This window comes from Pyrus communis, chromosome 8, assembly GCF_963583255.1.
Source record: "Pyrus communis chromosome 8, drPyrComm1.1, whole genome shotgun sequence".
NCBI lineage: Eukaryota > Viridiplantae > Streptophyta > Magnoliopsida > Rosales > Rosaceae > Pyrus > Pyrus communis.
Window position 1 is genome coordinate 2,084,687 of NC_084810.1, and position 16,899 is coordinate 2,101,585.

The 16,899-nt window shown below is 35.4% G+C and overlaps 2 protein-coding genes and 2 non-coding genes across 4 annotated transcripts; 1 reads left to right on the forward strand and 3 right to left on the reverse strand.

Annotated features, from left to right (window-relative positions):
* Positions 1–1,767: 1,767 nt before the first annotated feature.
* On the reverse strand, positions 1,768–2,298 carry LOC137741841 (uncharacterized). The gene has a single exon (XM_068481547.1). The coding sequence runs from the start codon at positions 2,296–2,298 to the stop codon at positions 1,768–1,770; it is 531 nt and encodes a 176-aa protein (XP_068337648.1).
* A 3,316-nt stretch (positions 2,299–5,614) lies between these two features.
* Positions 5,615–5,687, reverse strand: TRNAA-AGC (transfer RNA alanine (anticodon AGC)). The gene has a single exon. It is a non-coding gene; the product is annotated as a tRNA-Ala (tRNA).
* A 4,886-nt stretch (positions 5,688–10,573) lies between these two features.
* On the reverse strand, positions 10,574–10,646 carry TRNAA-AGC (transfer RNA alanine (anticodon AGC)). Its single transcript has one exon. It is a non-coding gene; the product is annotated as a tRNA-Ala (tRNA).
* A 2,011-nt stretch (positions 10,647–12,657) lies between these two features.
* Positions 12,658–15,452, forward strand: LOC137741642 (uncharacterized). Its single transcript, XM_068481333.1, has 3 exons — positions 12,658–12,806; positions 12,956–14,985; positions 15,088–15,452. The coding sequence occupies exon 2, from the start codon at positions 13,139–13,141 to the stop codon at positions 13,772–13,774; it is 636 nt and encodes a 211-aa protein (XP_068337434.1). The 5' UTR covers positions 12,658–12,806; positions 12,956–13,138; the 3' UTR covers positions 13,775–14,985; positions 15,088–15,452.
* The last annotated feature ends 1,447 nt before the right edge of the window (positions 15,453–16,899 follow it).

Sequence of the window (16,899 nt, forward strand, 5' to 3'; positions counted from 1 at the left end):
GATCCATCGGCATCGATCCAAAGAAAAGCGAAACGAAAGATAAGGAGGAAGGTGGCCATGGGACATATACAGGCAAATATACCTTTTTAATAATACGTTAAACTATTTAGATACAAAAAATTGATACTGTTAGAAGATGTGGATCTATAACTGCATCAAAGAGTGTGTTGGTAAATCGTGTTGATTTTGTATACTTACTCAAAATAATATTACTCCTACTGTAACCTGACCACATTTGTTTTGCTAAGTTTGCGTATGTGATCGATCACCTTCATTGATAATAAAGCGACAATTTAAATAGAGAAATATTATTGGCTATTCGAAAATCTCATTCTACACTCTTCACAAGCGTATTTTTATTTCTAAATATAAAAAGTTTGGACTGTAGAATGAGATTTGGAGTGCCAATAACAATTCCTTTAAATATTGATGTAGTCTCTACTTTGCCCATATTGTCTATTTTTGCATTCTTGCGTAGGTGACGAGAAAGTTCTTTCATGCTATGGAACATTAAGTGTTATGAGAAATGGATGATCTAGATTTGTTTGAATTATTATTTTTAGGATGAACTATCAATTTAGTTCATAAATTATCACCTAAGTGAAAATTAAGTCCATAAACTTTTTTTTTTTTTTTCAGAAAAATCAGTCATTGCATTATAAAAATTTGCCAATTACATCCCTAATATTAGATTTGAAACTACGATATTCAATTTTCCGTCCATTTAAGTATCTTACTTACATGTGATAGACATTGAATGGTAGATTGATAATTTTTCATAAAGAAATAGTGTATGGAGTTAATTTTGAAGGTTAATTAGATTCGCAACCTATATGAAATATTAAGGGCTTATATGTGAGAAAATGATGGTATTACACTCTAAAGTATGTCAAGTTACTTAAGTTGACGAAAAATTGAATAAAATAGCTTTGAATATAATAGTAGAGATGAAATTAGCAATTTTAATGAATTTAGGGGACTTATTTTACCGAAAAAAATAATAATTCAGGTGGTGATAGTTCAAGGACTAAATCAACACTTCACCCTTATTTCTATTGTGCCGTTGCCCAGAGGAGCATAGTTGTTCCAATCAAGTAGTACATTAGTTCTCAACCTGAAGATTATTTTCTATTGTAACAGTTCCCTTGTTGTCCATATCATTTTCTTTTGTAATCCCATACATTCAAATCATCTAATGCTTGTGTATTTAATGCTACGTAATTTTATGAGACAGTAAAAATTTTACAGACAATTCACTGGTTCACTACCAATTGATATATCGACATTAATATCTCCCAACTTAACCGCTGATGTAGTAACTCAATGTGTAATGTATATACAAAAGGCCTCAATCAAATTATCATGAAAAAGATCTAACTTCACGAAATTTCCAACATGGGACAAATGCCCCCATAGAGTGAGAGATTTTTCTATTTACTTGAAACACGGGACAGTAAGCTATATGTTATTATACAATTAGAAAAAAAATCTCTCCTACAGAGCCTACTATTCATACTATGATTTGTTTCATGTCCCCATATGCATGTATGAAGATAATTTAGAAACTCATCACACATGAATATTTCAACATGAGTATCTAGGTAGACTAAATTTAGTCACCTTAATATTACCCCTTCATCATTATTCCTATGCGCAATATGTTATAGCAACTAGCAAATAATTCTGAAATTGTTCACGTAATGTTCATATGCATTATTAGCAAGATATTCCAAGTTGAAAGAGAAATATTAATTATTGTACAATAATTTACCTCCCATTTTCTTCACCCAAAACCTCTTCTTCTACACCTTGCTTATTACTATCATAACGATCATGAACATGGTCCTTTGGAACTGTCACAACCAGCTCTTCCCTAGTACACGTGGCCCTGGCCAACTCCGGTCTCGCCGATGCCGGCAGCCGATACCTCCAGAGATCAAGATCGTCCACTACTTCTCCGTCCAACCTCCACAAATCACCACCTTCCGTTTTCCTTATCACAGTCTTTGTCACCCCGGGATAAATCTCTACCGTGTGGGCTCGGACAGCAACGCGGTTGCCAATAACTTGTCGGGTGGTGGTGGGCGTGGTCACATGCACGGGCATGGCGACTGAGAAAATGAATGAGTCGGAGGTTTCTTGGACGGAAACGTCGGCGTTTGAGTGGAAGGGGAGCTCGAGGACGCTGGCGAACACGTGGGGGAGTCTCCGGAGCTTCCTCGGCGGCATGGAAGAAGATGCTACGACGTCGTATAACGTGTTGCGCTTTTTGGGGGAGGGGTGGACTTTTTTCTTCATGGGTTTCTGGTTTCTGATTGTTCACAGGTTGCTTCTCGCAACTGAAACGCAAAGGGTATAAATTACACGAGGGAATATGGACCCAAAATTATCCCCACGTTGTTATAGATTAAATATAAAGCCCACATGGAATGTCTGGTCCAATTTTTAGCCCAAGACTGAATGCTTTATTATAAAAACAGAAAAACCTTACAATTTTGTGATTGACAGGATTTACTCATGAATTTGAGGTCTTATGATCGACTCATTCCTCACCCACTATTATTTTTATAAACAAAAACACACACAAACACACAATTGTGGCTAAAATGGTGAAATGTCACTTTAATTACAAGTTATCTCTCCATTCAAATTTTGTTTGTCTAAAATGGTGAAATGTCACTTTAAAGATGTTAACACACGGCCCCTTCGACCCCAACAAGCTCAGAAGAACACAAGCCTGATGAGCTTGGCAGGACGAAGTTGAGTGCTCTACAACCTATGCCTCCCGGCGTCTTATCAGCTATCAAGCCAAGCGCTTCCCCATAAAAGTACTTTTCGACCACTAAGACCATCTCCAACAATGGCTTATAACCTAAAATTCCCCTTTTTTTTTCCCCTCAAAACCCACTCCAACCCATGTGCTAAATAAAACCTAAAACCCAAAACTTAAAAGAAGGCCAAATACCAGCCCGTTTTTAGGCCAAAAGGCATTATGAGCCCTACCTGTTGTGAGTGAAACACGGGCTGTGAAGCCCACTTTCCCTTCCTCCAGACGCGCACGCGCCGCACGCGCCTCTTTTTGCACTCAGCCGACAGCCCCACGTGGGGCTGTTCCCTCAGCTTTCAAAGCAAAAGTAGCCGTTAGGTTAATCCAATGGTGACTTTAAACGGGCCGTTGGTTAATCCAACAGTCCAGGTTCAAATTTTTTCTTTTTTAGTTTTATATTTATGTATTTATTGAATCCAACGGCTTAGATCATATATAATTAAATATAATGGTAAAAAAAAAGATCTAACGGTCCAAATTTAAATCCAACGGCTAGAATAGTTTTAAAAAAATACCCAAGTCCATCACCAAGTCAAGATGGTGAATATCATTATTAAGTTTACGTAGTCTATGAGTTTTCGATTGTATTAAGTTTATGTAGTTTATTAATTGTTTTTTTTTATTTTTTAAGTTTATGTGGTTTATTAATTGTCTTTTTTATTTTGTAAGTTTATGTGGTTTATTAAATGTCATTGGTATTAAGTTTATGTGGTTTATCTTGATTTTCATGTATTGATTTAGTGATTTTTCAAAATTTATCGGAATTTAAATATTTTTAGGTTAAAATGTTCATAAAATTAATTTAGGATAGTCTATATAAATTTTTTTTTTTAAAAAGTTATTTTTAAAAAAAAAATAGCCTTAATTCATTCTTTGATAATCTGGGGCTAAAATTTTAAGCCATAAGGGTTGGAGTAGAAAAGCTGTTTCTGGGCTAAAACCTAAATTTTCTGGGCTAAATATTTTTAGGTTTTAGGTCACCATTAGAGATGGTCTATGGGGCAAGTTGGCCACTCACAGCATTGTGGCACGAAGTTCTAGGAAAATAAAGGGCATACTTATTCAGACGTCTAACTCCAAGCTATATGAAGACTAGGCGAGGGAACAAAACCCTATGAAAGGGGCATAGAGGCTGATAAATAAAGTGTTCGAGTACGGTTCCCACCAACACAGGGCCGAGCGTTTAAGCTTACGAAAGGGACATAAAGGCTGATAAATAGAGTGTTCAAGTACAGGTTCCCACCAACATAAGGCCGAGCTTAGACACTCCGCCGTGTTGTCCCAAGGCAGGGCACAAGTGAACCTGCACAAGCATCACTTCGTTGCCATGTATCAGCCAAATCTGTGTATTTGGCGCATTAAATGCAAAGAAAGTGATTAATATGTGACCTGTGATTGTTTGATCTCCTGGTTCCAAAAGGAAGAGATCCGAAGGACCTCAACATCTCAAACCGGGAAAGAAAAAGCATTGCAAATGAAGAATTTGTATTTGTACATGTTTTGTGTTCAACTATATGCAAACAATAATTTCAAGTTTTTGTAAAGTAGAATGAATTGAGTGGACTAAGCATAGGGACCATCTAAACCATATTTTAAAATTTTCATACATACAAAAATCCTTTTAAAGGAAAATGCATATTCAATTAAAAAAAAAAAAAAGGACAAGATGTTTATAAGGAACACTTGATTAAAATGGACCTAAAAGTTAAAAAAAATAAAATAAAATAATTTCATTTATCTGAACTCTTAGACTCCATGTGGCAGGTTGAATGGGATAGATTATGTTAAAATGTGAGATGGACATGACTGGACAAAATGAGTTATGGATCCATAACATAGTGGGTTATTCAGCCCACCAAATACACGAGTTACAAGTACAGTCTTACAAGTCCTTGACAATCAAATCTCATCCCTAAGGCACAATCCTATATAGCCCACCAAATAGGCCCTAAAGGATTTGTTTATGAGTGTTTAGGGTTGGCTCAAAACAATTTGACTCGCACCAAGTTTGACTCATGTTTGTCTTGTCATAGTCGGCTAGTGAAAGAACTAAGTAAAGCCTAGTTCGGTTCGATTAAGAAACAAGTTAAGTTTGAACATTGATATGTTTGACTCGTAAAGCTTATAAGCAAATTCTAAAGTTTTTACAAGCGACTTGAGATGGACTTGAGCTCAGCTTGGTAGTTCAAGCTTGACAAGTAATAATACATATTTATAGGCCTAAATCCAACTAACTGAATTAATACAAAATAAAAAATATATATTTTCATATCATACCAAAGATCCTCTTAATTCTTAAAGGACAATATATATATTCAATTTTAAAAAAGGACAATATATTTAAAAGGAACATGTCTTGGTCGGTACCAACCACTACAATTAAAGTGTAGAATTATGGAAAGACTATGCCATCTTTTGTTCACACTAGATTAAAATGGAGCCAAAATTAAAAAATATTAATTTAATTTGTCTAAACTCACCAAGTACTTGTTTCTGAGTAGGCAGAGAAAATTTGACTATTATGACCCTGTTGACCTTAAAATACGGCATAGTTGTGTCTTTGTATGAGGGTGACATAATTTTTTTTTTTCTCGTCAAAAATAGTGTCATTCAACGAATATCAATTGGTAAGTGTTTCGTTACTACAGTGGTAGTAAAGAGTTGAATTCATGCATGACCGCATGGATACGAACCTTATAAATAACTAATTTAATATCTAATATAATAAAATCTATCGTTACAAAAAAATTAACAAAAAATAAAAAATTTCAAAAAAATTAGAAAAGTTGGAGAAGTGGGGTATCGATCCCCATACCTCTCGCATGCTAAGCGAGCGCTCTACCATCTGAGCTACATCCCCATTCTGATAAACTTATTCCACGTAATTTTAATAACGTTACTAAAGTGAAACTGTGGCGTATTCGGAATGGTATTCGTGGGCATCTCTCCAGTTTTGAAGCCCACCCGCAGAGGCAAAGATCCCCACTTCAGTATTTATTCGTTGCGGGAAAAAGGAGAAACATTGTTTATTTTTATTTTTATTTTCATGCATATCTTTGTCCATTTTACATAGAAAAAAATTATTATCAACGTACTGTTTTAGTTTAGTTTTACATATGGTGTTACATTATCAAATTGGATGATAGCAAATTCGTTACCCGTAAAACAAAAATGTAAACGAGAAAAGGAAAAAATGTTAAAATTATTTATTTTTAGTGCAACAATATATTTAATTGAATCACATAATGAACATCATAATTATTGATTTTTTGAACTCAATTTCGGAAAAATTTAACCTATATTTATTAGTAAAAATGTAATATTAGAAAAAAAAAATTCAGTATACTAGACGGTATTATTGGTAGATTGAGAAATTTATAAAATATTAACCAAGGGAAATCATTTAATCTTTTAAAGTTGGAGAGCAAAATTATGCGGCCGACCTAAAAAGACGGACACGTGTAGGTGGCTAACCCACTACACAACACGTCAATGTCTCCAACAACTCTTTTCATTTATTTATTTATTTTCACACTATCTTTTTGTGCCAATATTATATTTTAGTAAAGATGACTTTCGTGGTTCCCCAAAACGCCCTCATCACTCATAAGTTTTATTTTGATTTTCAGTAGAGTTATCAGTTATGAGTGTTTTTCATAGGCATATTTTATTTGTCGATTTTGTTTTTAAACTTGTATAAAACTGTTAATTCTTTTTTTTAATTTTAATTTTAATTGATTACCTTTCAGAATTTTTATAATTAGCCAATTTTCTCTTAAACTTTAATTTTAGCCATTGACTCCATGAACTTTTATAAACAACCTATTTTCCTCCCTGACGCTAGATTTTAAAATTTTTCATTCATTTTGATCACGCGTACAACATTTGACAACTGTATGTAGGCAAAAGAATGAAAAAATGGATAGGTGAAAATTGGATGAAGAATTTTAAAATCTACGTAGGAAAAATTGGCTATTTATAAAATTTTAAGGGATACAATTAAGGTTCAGGAGGAAATTGACTAATTATAATAGTTCATAAAGTTAATTGACTAAAATTAAAGTTTAGAAAAAAAAATTAGCAACTTTGTACAAATTCGGGAAACAAAATGATAAATACCTCCTTTTTATATATATTTACCTTCATTCCTCCCTAAAAAATTACATTTCATAAACTAAATTAGGATCATAAGGAACTAGAAGCATTTTTCATATATTTTTTTCATAATATGAACTAGAAGATAACGAAAGTTTACTTTCGGATCTCGAAGTCATTTTCATCGTTTAATAGTTAAGATTGTTAACATAAGGCAACTAAAACAAGCTGAGCCAATTATTGTCTGCAGACACACATAAGGATAATAATAATCATTTTTCGCAATCAAACGAAGTTAACGTTCAAAGTTGTATTGCTAATTTATGTTGAACCGCACTAATGTTAGCACATATTTCATACTGTAGTGGCTAGTTCAGTTTGATTAAGTTTGACTCATGTTTTGCTCGTTATAGTTCGACTCATGAAAGAACTAAGCGAAGCCTAGTTCAGTTTAATTAAGAAACAAGTTAAGCTTGAACATTGGTATGTTTGGCTTGTAAAACTCATAAGCAACTTCTGAAGTTTTTACAAGCGACGAGATAGAGTTGAGCTTAGCTTGGTAGTTCAAACTTGACAAGTAATAATACATATTTAGAGGCCTAAATCCAACAAACTGAAGTAATACAAAATAAAAAAGATATATTTTCATATCATACCAAAGATCCTCTTAATTCTTAAAGGACAATATATATTCAATTTTAAAAAAAAAAAGGACAAGATATTTAAAAGGAACATGTCTTGTTTGGTACCTACCACTACAATTAAAGTGTAGAATTACGGAAAGATAATGCCATCTTTTGTTCACACTTGATTAAAATGGAGCCAAAATTTAAAAAATTAATTTAATTTGTCTAAACTCTAAAGTATTTGTTTCTGAGTGTACTAGGCAGAGAAAATTTGACTATTATGACCCTGTTGACCTTAATTACAGCATAGTTGTGTCTTTGTATGAGGGTGACATAATTAATTTTAGAGTAAATTACATTTTCATACTTTAGGTTTGGATTCTATTTCAATTTTTTACAACATCTTTAAAATATTTCACTATCATACCTTAAGTACTATTTTATTTCAAAATAATATCTTTGTTACATTTTCCATCCATTAATCTATTAAATGCTGATGTAGCTGCCACATATATAACACGTGGCTGTCAAATGTTGACAAAAATAATATATATATATATATATATATATTTTTTAACCTGAATTTAAAAAAAAAAAAAAAAAATTGAAACCCCAGCGACCCACATTTGCAAGAAGAAGATGGAGGAAGAAAGAAAGAAAATACCCGAAAATCCCACCCGAGCCACCCCTCTCAAAAATCCCCCATCACCCACCCTGAAAATCCGACCCAAGATTAGGTGGATCTACCACAAGACCAGTCCAAAAATCATCTCAAACTCAAAGTAATTTCAAAATTCACTCGCACTGAAAATCACCAGATCGCGGAGGGAGGAGGGTCACGTGGGGAGAGTGGGGAGCTGGTTCTTCGGCCCCGGTGGGGGGGGGGGGGTTGGTTTTTTTTTTTTTTCTTTTCTTCCTTCCTCCTCTTCCTCTTCTTCTTCCTGTTGCAGATGCGGGTCGCTTAATTTTTTTTCCCCCTTCTTCCTCCCTATTCTTCTTCTTCTTTTTCTTCTTATAGATGTGGGTCGCGGGATGGGGGGTTAGGGGGGGGGGGAAGGGATAGTTTCAATTTTTTTTTCTTTCTTCCTCCCTCTTCTTCTTGTTCTTGCAGATGTGGGTCGTTGGGGTATTGGGTATTTTATTTTATTTTATTTTATTTATTTTTTTTGTAAAAATTCAGGTTTTTTTTTTATTTTAAAATTATTATTTTTGCCACGTGGCAAACATTTGGCAGCCACGTGGCATATATGTGGTAGTCACGTCAGCATTTAACAGATCAATGGATAGAAAATATAACGGAGGTATTATTTTGAAATAAAATAGTACTTAAGGTATGTAAGTGAAATGCTTTAAAGATGTTGTAAGAAATTGAAATAAAGCCCAAACCTGAGGTATTAAAGTGTAATTTACCCTTAATTTCATTTTCGACCCCCAAAAACGGTATCGTTCATCGAATGTCAATTGGTAAGTGTTCCGTTACTACAATGATGAAATGAAGTTGAGACCCCTTACTTGATAACGTGAGTATGAACCTTGTTAATAGCTAATTTAATATCTAATCTAACAAAATTTATTGTTAAAAAAAAATAACAAAGAATATAAATTTTCAAAAAATTAGAAAAGATGGAGAAGTGGGGTATCGATCTCCATCTTTAAAACATTTCACTATCCTACCTTAAGTACTATTTTATTTCAAAATAATATCTCTGTTACATTTCCATCCATTAATCTATTAAATGCTGATGTAGCTGCCACATATATGACACGTGGCTGCCAAATGTCTGTCACATGACAAAAATAATATTTTTTTTTATTTTTTAAACCTGAATTTTTACAAAAAAAAAAAAAAAAAAAAAAAATTGAAACCCCAGCGACCCACATTTGCAAGAAGAAGAAGAAGAAGAAGAAGTTGGAGGAAGAAAGAAAGAAAATACCAGAAAATCCCACCCGAGCCACCCCTCTCAAAAATCCCCCATCACCCACCCTGAAAATCCGACCCAAGATTAGGTGGATCTACCACAAGACTAGTCCAAAAATCATCTCAAACTCAAAGTAATTTCAAAATTCACTCGCGCTGAAAATCACCAGATCGCGGAGGGAGGAGGGTCAGCGGGGAGAGTGGGGAGCTGGTTCTCCGGCCCCAGGGGGGGTTGGTTTTTTTTTTTTTTCTTTTCTTCCTTCCTCCTTTTCCTCTTCCTGTTGCAGATGCGGGTCGCTCAAATTTTTCCCCCCTTCTTCCTCCCTATTCTTTTTCTTCTTTTTCTTCTTATAGATGTGGGTCGCGGGATGGGGGGTTAGGGGGGGGGGGAAGGGAAAGTTTCAATTTTTTTTTTCTTTCTTCCTCCCTCTTCTTCTTGTTCTTGCAGATGTGGGTCGCTGGGGTATTGGGTATTCTTTTTTTTTTTTTTTTTTTGTAAAAATTCAGGTACTTTTTTTATTTTAAAATTATTATTTTTTCCACGTGGCAAACATTTGGCAGCCACATGGCATATATGTGGTAGCCATGCCAGCATTTAACAGATCAATGGATAGAAAATGTAACGGAGGTATTATTTTGAAATAAAATAGTACTTAAGGTATGGAAGTGAAATGCTTTAAAGATGTTGTAAGAAATTGAAATAGAGCCCAAACCTGAGGTATGAAAGTGTAATTTACCCTTAATTTTATTTTCGACCCCCAAAAACGGTATCGTTCATCGAATGTCAATTGGTAAGTGTTTTGTTACTACAATGATGAAAAGAAGTTGAGACCCCTTACTTGATAACGTGAGTATGAACCTTGTCAATAGCTAATTTAATATCTAATCTAACAAAATTTATTGTTAAAAAAAAATAACAAAGATATCGTTCATCGAATGTCAATTGGTAAGTGTTTCGTTACTACAATGATGAAAAGAAGTTGAGACCCCTTACTTGATAACGTGAGTATGAACCTTGTCAATAGCTAATTTAATATCTAATCTAACAAAATTTATTGTTAAAAAAAAAAAAACAAAGAATATAAATTTTCAAAAAATTAGAAAAGATGGAGAAGTGGGGTATCGATCCCCATACCTCTCGCATGCTAAGCGAGCGCTCTACCATCTGAGCTACATCCCCGTTTTGAGCAATTTATTCCACTTAATGTTAATAACGTCACTAAAGTGAAATTGTGGTATTCGTGGGCATCTTTCCACCTTTGGAGCCCACCCACCAAAGCAAAGATCCCCACTTCAGGATTTATTCGTTGCGGGAAAAAGGAGAAACATTGTTTATTTTTATTTTTATTTTTATTTTCATTCATATCTTTGTCTGTTACATAGAAAAAAATTATTATCAAGGTACTGTTTTAGTTTAGTTTTACATATGGTGTTGCATTAACAAATTGGATGACAGAAAATTCGTTACACGTAAAACAAAAAAAAAAACCAAAAATGTAAACGAGAAAAGAAGACAAATGTTAAAATTATTTATTTTTAATGCAATAATATATTTACACTAATTGAATCACACAATGAACAGCATAATTATTGATTTTTTGAACTCAACTTATTAAAAAATCAACCTACATTTATTAGTAAAAATGTAATATTAGAAAAAAAAATTCACCATACCAGTTGAAAATTTTATAAAATATTAGCTCCGGGAAATCATTTAATTTTTTAAAGTTGGAGAGCAAAATTATGCGACCGACCCAAAAAGGCGGACACGTGTAGGTCGCTAATCAAAGTCTCCAACCACTCTTTTCATTTATTTATTTATTTTCACACTATCTTTTTGTGCCGATATTTTTGCACATATTTTAGTAAAGATGACTTTCGTGGGTCCGACTTTTTCGATTCATATTTATCTAGGTTCCCCAAAATGCCCTCATCACTAATAAGTTTTATTTTGATTTTCAGTAGAGTTATCAGTCATGAGTGTTTTTTATAGGCATATTTATCGATTTGTCTCTTAAATTTATATAGAGCTGTTAATTTTTTTATGAACTTTAATTTTAGTTAATTAATTTCCAAAATTTTTATTATTAGCCAATTTTTTTCCCTTAAACTTTACTTTGAGCCATTTATCCCTTGAACTTTTATAAACATCCCATTTTCTCATGATGCTAGATTTTAAATTTTTTATTCATTTTGATCACGAAGACAACATATGACAAATGTATGTGGGCAAAAGAATGAAAAATTGGATAGGTGAAAATTGGATGAAGAATTTTAAAATCTACGTAGGAGAAATTAGTTATTTATAAAATTTTAGGGGTACAATTAAAGTTCAGGAGGAAATTGATTAATTATAATAGTTTAGGGGGTCAATAGACTAAAATTAAAGTTCAGAGAAAAATTGGCAACTTCGTACAAGTTCGAGAGACAAGCTGAAAAATACCTTTTTTATTTTATTTTATATATATTTACCTTCATTCCTCCCTGAAAAATTACATTTCATAAACTAAATTAGGATTATAAGGAACTAGAAGCATTATTTATATATATATATATTTTTTTTTTCTTCATAATATTAACTGATTAAAACGAAAGTATACTTTCGGATCTCAAAGTCATTTTAATCGTTTAATAGTTAAGATTGTTAACATAAAATAATTAAAACAAGCTAAACTAACTACTCGTATTGTTTGCAGATATACATAAAAATGGTAATAATTATTTTTGTAATTAAATGAAACTAACGTTCAAAGTTGTACTGCTAATTTACGTGCAACCACAATAATGTTTGCACAATATTTCATACTGTAGTGGCTAACAAAGAATCAAATTAGCCGTACAACTTTGAACGTAAATTAGCTGTACAATTTTGAACGTTAAGGGAGCAATTTTGTAGACTTTGATTTTGTTCGTCCAAAAAGGAAATTTCAAAGGGTAAAATAGTCAACTGGGCTGTGCCATGTATGGGGCTAGGGCCCAGACTATCCATGATGAAATGGTACTTATGTAAATATAACGAAAGCCAGACCCACTTGTTTAACTATGCTTACATGATACAGTACTGAGGGAGCACCGCAAGAAGGGAGTACACCACAGTAGTGCTGTACGTTTGTTATATACTACAACTGTAGACAGCCATTTCAGATTTGTGCTTTCTTCGTCTCTCCTCCTTGTACCTCTCCCTCCCTCCCTCCCTCCCTCCCTCTCTCCTCTCCGGGGTTCAATTCCTCGTTTCACTCCGATCCCCGAAAAATCAGTGCTTGAGAACCAGAAGCAGAGCAAAGATGGAGAGGTGATTACTGCCTGTGTGGTCCAAGTGAGAATTTTCTCGCTCGATTTGGTAATTTTCCATCACTTTCTCGAGAAAATAATCATGGGTTTTCGATTTGAATGTTTAATTTTCATGGGTTTTGTGTATTTCGTGTTTGGGGTAATCATTTTTACGCCGTTCTTGGATCTAATTTTCAGTTTTGATTTTTCGATTTACAGCGAAATAGGTGCTTTTTCTGATCGGGATCTGGGTCTTCGATTGGACTGATTTTCCGTGCGATTCTTACCGTAAAGTTGCAATCTTTGAGTATTTTGGGGCTGAGTTGTAGAAGTAGATCGTTTACTCTGAGAATCGGACTGACTCGGCTGAGTTGTACTCGTTGACTCACTGAATCTTTTGTAATGGAGACTCTTCTGGTTGTGGCGCAGCATAAGAACCAGTACTATGGCCAGGGGAAGCCACACGGGCCGGGCCGAGTCGGCCCGTCGCCGTCCAAGGACTTCCGAGGGATCAATTGCCGGACTTTCCAATCCGGGTCAGGTATACTCCCAACCCCATCCAAGGCTTGCTCTACTCCTGTATCCAAACAGGGAGCATGCTCTGGTTCTCCTCCTAGGTTTTTAACTACACCTAGTCCAAACAAGATACATACATCTAGTCCAGTTTCACAGTCTGATAGCAGAACATTGATTAGAAGCACCCCAATTGCTATCAATGTCAACAACTCGAAGAAAGGCAAGCACTTCAATGGAAGTTTTTCATTTTCTGAGCTCTGGGCCGGTCCGGCTTACTCGAACTCTCCCCCACCGAGTTCGTTGCCAATCCCCAAGTTTTCAATCCGACCCAAGAGAACCGTGTCGCTCGAATTGCCCAAGTCGCCCGCTGATATCGAAATGCACCACCCAATTGCCAAGTCTACACCTGCATCCCCAACTAGGGAGCATGGTGGGTCTTCTGCTAGAGATCTCTTTCACAATGCTGACTCCGCGACCAAGACTCTGCGTCGCATTCTGAATCTCGATGTTGACGATGAATGAAGGGCGGATGGGAGCACTAGGCTCCTGTAAATAGGTTTAGATTGTATATAGAATGAATAAATTGGGTTGGTAGACTTGGTAGTCGGGTTGTGATGAGTGTGTTTAGTTTTCTGTAGTGGTGCTACAAGTTCAAGTCATGGTTATGGTGGGTTAACGACCTCCGGATGTTGGATGTGGAGTTGGCATTAGGGGGATGAATGGTTTTTCTGGAAAAAGTGGCATGGTATGTGTTGTATGGGATTTTCGACATGGATGGACCTGACCCGAAATTTTAAGGAAGCAGAAGGAAATTGTGATAGGCTTGTACTTTTGAAGGCTTGTTCTTTCGAAGTGGATGGTTGTCTGCACCATTGAATGGGGGAGATGATGGCTTATTGGGAAAAATTGGCATGGTATGTGTGATATGGGATTTTCGACATGGAACTTACCTGAAATTTGAAGGAAGCGGAGGGGAACTAGTGGTACAGGGATTGTACTTTTGAAGCGGATGGTTGCCAGCACTCCAGAACGGGAGGGATTGAGCAACCCGTCATACATATGAAATCCGAGGGAAACTACATTGGACTTGAATGTTCCAATGTAATCCCCTCACAAATTTGCTAATTCTTAACCCTTTTAGAGTTAGGTTTAGGTGTCTTCATTCGGTTACTGTACATGCTGTAGAATGTCTAGTGATCTATCCATACAGAACTTTGTAGGTTTCTATAGGTTTCATTTTTCTTCTGCATTATGTCTTTTGTTTCCTTACGGTTCAGAGTTAGTGTCCTTCTAAATATTCTAACATTGGCTAGTCTCTTTGTTCCTTAGTTCAGCGTTGCCCCAATAGCTGCTTAGGTAATCTTCTTTCATTGAACACTCTTGCCTTCCCTGTTTTAGCCTCGTTTGCCTTCATACTCAACGAAACGTTCTTTACTTCTGACAACAATCTAACCCCTTTAACTACACTCTTATCAAAGGGTGTTCTCACCTTTCACTCTCTTTTCTGTTTTTTGAGAAAGAAAAGAGGGAAGGGGCATTGATTGTTCTTTCGTACTTCTGCTTCATTGGTTTTTCGTCTTTAGGGTTGGTCAATCTGTAGTTCTGTCCTGTATGATGTCCTGAGTTTGGAAGTACCTATTAGTTCATTGTTCTTGGAAATGAATGGTGCCGGTTGTGGTCTTCACATCGTTTTCATCCTTGGAGATTGTTGATCTCGCCTCACCATTGACAAGGTAATACATCTGTTTTCCTGTTCCCTTTCGGTGTTGTGTTCGCCAACTCTTTTATAATTTATTTCAGTTGTAACTAGTTTCTTTTGAATGTGTGTGAAACAGGGTGCTAGTTGGTACAGTATTCCGGAGGTGTGTTCGTTAGCAGTTCATGATGTAGTCCTTTACGCGTGTAATAGTTCCTTGCTGAAGGCAAATGCGGCTCCAGTACATCATCACTTGTGTTGAAGAATGCATGATGTATGGAAAAGCTGTTTGTCTTCCCATCGATCCGGTGGAGCATTGTAGCGTCGGACATATTTGTGGTGAACTTTTATATCTTCTATTTATGTTTCAATGTTGAGTCTGTTCTTCTGTCGTCTAATTTAAACTTCAATGCTAGCTTGTTTATCGTCATCTTTCGTATTCGTACGTTAATTTTATGGATGTTAACATTATTTATCTGTTCGATTTATATGGTCTGTTCCATTGATGTTGCTGTATGGCGCATAATGTTCTTTCGATCGGCTTAGATGTGGGTCATGCGCTTTGATACTCGATAGCTTAATGGATTTGAATCTACGAGTTGTTGCTGGTGATTCTGTCGCAATGAGAATTTGAAACTTGACACTGTTCACAGAATTTTGCAACCCGAAATACCTCCATCTTGGGAGAGATTGTTGGGTGCTGTTTGTGTTGCGAAATCGGTGTATATTGCAAATTTGTATCATTGAAATGTAGACATCGATATCAGTTGGTTTGGATGGAAATTACGAAAATTTAAAATGAAACTTAAAAAAAAATGTTAATATAAGAATTTTTTCGATATATTGGAAATATTAACAAAACATGATGTCGAAAATATCAACGGTATCGAAAAGATTTCAAACGCTAGTTCCGACCCGCTGCACCCGCGGCGACTCGGAATATTTTCCAGCTTGGGGTGCTTCCGTTTCATCTTTGAGGATTATTCTCATGGAAGATTGGTAAATTTGAAGTAAGTCGAGAAGGTTTCTCTTTTCCGTAACTCTAATTCTCCAATGTGCAAACCGGTTCGTACGCATTTGTAGATGTTCTCAAGTTAAACCAGAATTTCTTAACTGATTTTCGTTTGAGCACTCCTACGAACCAAGCTCTTGGTGGTGGTCTGTCCATGGTTGATTTGTCTTGTGACCAAAGCATTTGATGATTTGAAGAGCGAGTTACATGAAACAGGGATGCGAAGGTGGCGGTATCTAAGCCTGTCATGTGTTTCAACTTCATGTGCCGCCACCTTAGAGTGTCATTTTATGCAAGTGTTTTTCGATAGGGGATTGATAGCCACACCATTTCCATCATCGTACACACTTGTGTTGAATTTTGTTCATTTCGTGGAAGCATTATGCAATTTGCTGCTGTATTATTGCGACCGAGTGTTCTTTTCCTTTCGGTCATTGCTGCTTTGTTGCCGCGGTCCAATTTTTCACTGTGGTATAGGCGTGGAACGTGAACAGGAGAAAGGGGTGAATGCCAAAGCCAACTTTGATACTTGTTTCAAAAGTAACATTTGACGGACAACATTCCCTTTTGTCCGATCCCTGTAGGCAGCCTTTATCTTAAACTAGTCTTCTTTTTCCCTCTTCCCTCATTACATCTTCAAAGTGCTTTTGGCTTCTTCGTAAGTTGGCCTCATCAGGCGACAGATTCTGATGTGCAACTGATGACATATTCTGTAGTGTTTACATCTCTATTTTACACTTTTATCACGTGATGTAAGAGATATATATAAAAAGATATTTTCTCGGATACATTGTGATCTCTTTCTTTATACATTTATCATTAGTTTTACTTATTTATATGAGAGATTTTGAGGTGTAACCTAAGATAACTTCATTGTATTCATATCCTCCATATATTTACTATGAGTAAGTTTGTTGATATACAAAGGGATATATCTTT